The sequence below is a fragment of the Dipteris shenzhenensis genome, chromosome 31 (genome assembly GCF_047967505.1).
Source record: "Dipteris shenzhenensis isolate YYH24624 ecotype China chromosome 31, Dip_SZ_1.0, whole genome shotgun sequence".
NCBI lineage: Eukaryota > Viridiplantae > Streptophyta > Polypodiopsida > Gleicheniales > Dipteridaceae > Dipteris > Dipteris shenzhenensis.
Window position 1 is genome coordinate 48703294 of NC_141626.1, and position 3870 is coordinate 48707163.

General features: G+C 45.5%; 1 protein-coding gene across 1 annotated transcript; it reads right to left on the reverse strand.

The window, feature by feature from the left end:
* Window positions 1–760: 760 nt before the first annotated feature.
* LOC147881570 (peroxidase 29-like) lies at window positions 761–2336 on the reverse strand. Its single transcript, XM_087370192.1, has 3 exons — window positions 2086–2336; window positions 1576–1930; window positions 761–1418 (listed from the first exon to the last, which is right to left on the reverse strand). Exons 1-3 carry the CDS (start codon window positions 2281–2283, stop codon window positions 1030–1032), a joined length of 942 nt encoding a protein of 313 aa, XP_087226318.1. The 5' UTR covers window positions 2284–2336; the 3' UTR covers window positions 761–1029.
* Between the last annotated feature and the right edge of the window lie 1534 nt (window positions 2337–3870).

Here is a 3870-nt window from a genome sequence, read left to right on the forward strand (position 1 = left end):
TACGCGAACATGTGGTTATATATAATGTGAAATTTGTGCGCAGATGATCATATTTTCACATGATTACATGGCAATTCATTGATACATATTTAAAAAAGTGGCAAAAGATGTTCTCAAAATTTATAACAAAAATGAATACTTCTCTAGTTCCACCTTCGAACATCAATTCATTATTCACTTTCATAATCTAACATTTGCCTGCTCGCTAGATCTAGTTCAATATGCATATGAATAGTGAGAGAGAGAGCATGTGTGTATGGGGAGGGGAGAAAGAGGGAGGGCTTATTTTTTGTACAAATGCCTTCCCCTCGATCTAGTTGAATCGTCAAGTAGATTGAGCATAGAGCCAAGCCTACGATGGAGGGGGTTTTTAAACTTGAAGTTTTATTTCTTGAAATTAAAGAGATTTTAAAATCCCATCTTGAGACGCAACGGAGTGGGTCTCTAACCCGTCGTAGACAAGTCATGCTACTCGTTATTTAAATCAACCTGTTCTCTCCCACGGAGAGATTGAGATTGCCCATCCATCATTCCCCTCTAATTATTGCCCCTTCCCATTTCTCCTTTATTTAATTGAAGCCCTCCCCCCTTTATCCCACTCCCCCCTCCCTCCCTCCCTCCCTCACAAAGAAATTAATTAATTGCCCTCAAATTCAATCTAGGCACCTATTAGCTCAATCCATTCAAAGGTATAACAATAAAAATATTCCTTGATAAGCACCCGTCGAATTGAAAGAGAATTTTAACAAATTAGGATAACATCACAATACCACGTGATTGCAAAGTGAGTGAGTGACCCGGGTAAACAAGTAAATCGTCTCTAAACATAATCACCTCCGCCATTCATGCCCGAAAGGTCCCCGATGAATCTTAGTACTAATAATTCAAAATATCTAGTCGGCGTCTTGATAACACAGCTCAATTATGGCATACTTTGGCACTGTGAGGCTTGGACGTTGGAACGATCTCGTTTTCTGTGACGTAAATATTATGTCGGTAGAATTTCAAGCTCTAAATCTTGTATGCGGATCAATTTACACGGTGGCAGTTCTTCCTGATTTGGCCTTGTGATCCTGTTAGAACTCCATTCGAAACCAGTTTGACATATGCACTTGAGAAAGTCTGGGAAAACAGATTTCTGTTGTTAGCAAACTGGGTCACGATTGGCTGAGTTCGAGCGTCTTGTTTGAGCTCCGCATCGATTGTCAGCAGGCCTCTTCCATTCAAAACATCCTTGAAGTACTGGTTATCGAAGACCAAATTGGTGAGGTCCAAAGCTATAATGGTGCTGCCACTATACTTCTGAGGGCAGCGAGCTCTCAAAGTGTTATAGAATAGAGGACCCAGAGCAGGGTCTTTGGTTGGGTACAACCGATTAACAATGTTTGCGCAATGTGAAACACCGAAGGTGTGAGCACCTGCGTGCACGGTCTAGATTAGGAAATCGCTGGCTAATCATACCCAGAAAGAGAAGAGCGAGAGAGAAACACAAGAAGAGCTCGAGCGAGAAAGACAGAGTGAATGCGAGAGATAGGTTTTGAATTTTGGACCTTGCATAAAATGCTCGACACTCACCTAGTATGGCAACCGTCTCCATTAAGGACATTCCCATGCCACCAAACAGTTGAATCGTGTTGTCGACAGTGATGGTAGCGGGAGGTAAGTCCTGCTGTGCAACGGAAGCGCTAGCTGTAGTTCCATCTCTTCTTCCGAGCGGAATGGAGATTCTAGGACCACCGCTCAGATTAATTGCGTCGCGACCAGCCAAAGCTATGATGTCTGCGCATGATACAGTGTTTGGACAAACGGCTTCTAGCGATGCTTTGATCCGATCGATAAAATCTAATCGACGGATGCCTAGATTTGCTGGGGCTCCAATCTCAGCCGTTATACCTGGGGCAGAGTCTAGCATTATCGAAGCGTCACAACCCTGTAACGTTCATGGAATATGTAGAGGCGCAAGGTTAGCAAACAAAACTTGTTGATTATTTGAGCTGCTAACGAGACGACCGGGAGAACAACCGTGTAGTTGCATTCTCAAGTATCCAAGACGCCCAAAGTTTACACAGTCAAAACAAATCTCACCTGCACTTGGCAATCGTGAAAAGCAAGCCGCGCAAGAGCTGCAGGAGCAGTAGGATCGGAAAACAGATTAGCATTGAGGATGCCTCTCACTAAACCTTCCACCCTTGGACAGCTAGTGGCATAGTAGTTAAAAGAAAGTTGGGCATCTGCATTGTGGAGTAGCGCGAGAAGCACGAGTATACTGAGCAGAGAAGCCATAAGGACGCAGCCGGAAGACACAAACTCGGATGTTGAAACTTCAAGCTTGTTGCTTCCACTGCCCAGTTCCAGATTATTAGTTCATCGGATGGAAATGCGTTCTATAATCAGGGCGGACACGCGCTTTCGAACCTACCACAGTACCAGTGACCGCCCTTGGACTGCGTTATTTCCGATGGACATTTAAGTCGACACCGGCAAAAACGTGAGGGAGGTGAGCTGATGGGACTCATGGGAGGCCTGGCCTCATCATCCGCCAACTCTCCGTCGAGTCTGTTCCGCCTTCCGACTAATATCATCTGAAAATTCCAACTCTGCCTGTACGCTACCTGGCACACTTGTGACTGGTACCTCAGACGAAGTGAGGAAGTCGGCCCTCGGTAGTGTATGTACGTTGGCTCCCAACCCGGTTTGCCAGCTTCAATTTTGGAGGTTCATAGGAAAGTTCTAACTTGTACCGACGGCTTTGAATGCACGCAAAGGCCTTGTGAAGACGTTGAGACGCAATTGGAGGACCGGATGAGTTGTTGTGGAAAAACCGAGTTGATGTCTTGTGACTTGTTGTTTGTGGCTACGACACTCCACACTGCACAGTCCACTGCCGCCCACCGCCTAAATCGCCATAACTCCAACTTTCGGTGGCAGCCTGCAGGTGTCCGTCGAATCTATGGAGGTACAAATGCTCTAGAGCAGGGTCATTACTCATCGACCACAAGACTAATACGCATCATCAGGCATGGATGGATGCTCTTGACTCTAAACAAGGCAATGGAGTCGTTGAAAAGCAGTCGGGAGTCAATCAATATATTACATAAGCTCAATTCTCGAATCTGCTCCATTCCGTCAACGCCAGCTTGGCGCGCAATGCAACGTCTCCTCCGAGTCAGAGGCTCTTCACACAACATTTTTGTCTTGCGTCCTTTTCTCTTAGTAGTTTCCATGAACATAAATGGGTTGTCAAGAAATACAAACATTTTTTTAAAAAAAGAAGCCCGAGTTTATTGCAAATAAAAAAGAAAGGTACAAAAATGGGCCATCTTAAAGGGTACCCCCCCAAGACTTGGTTCCGTGTCTTTGGACCTACATAAGACTTCTGCTTGGAGCATCTTTTTGGCATCCTCATCTAGCGGTGGTGCAAAGCCACTGTGCAGCTTCTCGCCAGAATCTCCTCATACGATGGCAAGTCCTCAAGCTCATGATCTCCCTTTTCGGTAGGGGCAACCACTTTGTCTGTAGCTTCTTTTGAGATCTCCACCACTGTACCTCTTTGCTCACTCATTCCCGCCTCATTGCCCATGCTCACATCTTCTCTAACTCTTTTCATGAGCCAACCTATCTCGCCTCCATGTGAAAGGCACTTGGTACCAACTCATGCACTAGAGGAAGCTCACTCACACCAAAGCACCAAAGTTCTCATAAGAGAGTCCTAGTTTTTTCTCACCCAAGTGTTAAATGTTTGTATTTCTTGACAACCCATCTAGTGGAGACAGCATAGGCCATGAGGGTTGGGCGAGGAGTACCCCGTAGCTTGTCGGCTTCATATGAACGACTTCAAACTCAAGCTGGCTCAGCTTGCTAAGGAGGGAG

Bases quoted from the DNA above. Each gene is read 5' to 3' on its own strand.
- LOC147881570 (XM_087370192.1), bottom strand. From the start codon at position 2,283: ATGGCTTCTCTGCTCAGTATACTCGTGCTTCTCGCGCTACTCCACAAT. The intron at 1,931-2,085 runs GTGAGATTTGTT...TGAACGTTACAG, and splicing joins TTCACGATTGCCAAGTGCAG to GGTTGTGACGCTTCGATAAT. The intron at 1,419-1,575 runs GTGAGTGTCGAG...CCGTGCACGCAG, and splicing joins GGAGACGGTTGCCATACTAG to GTGCTCACACCTTCGGTGTT.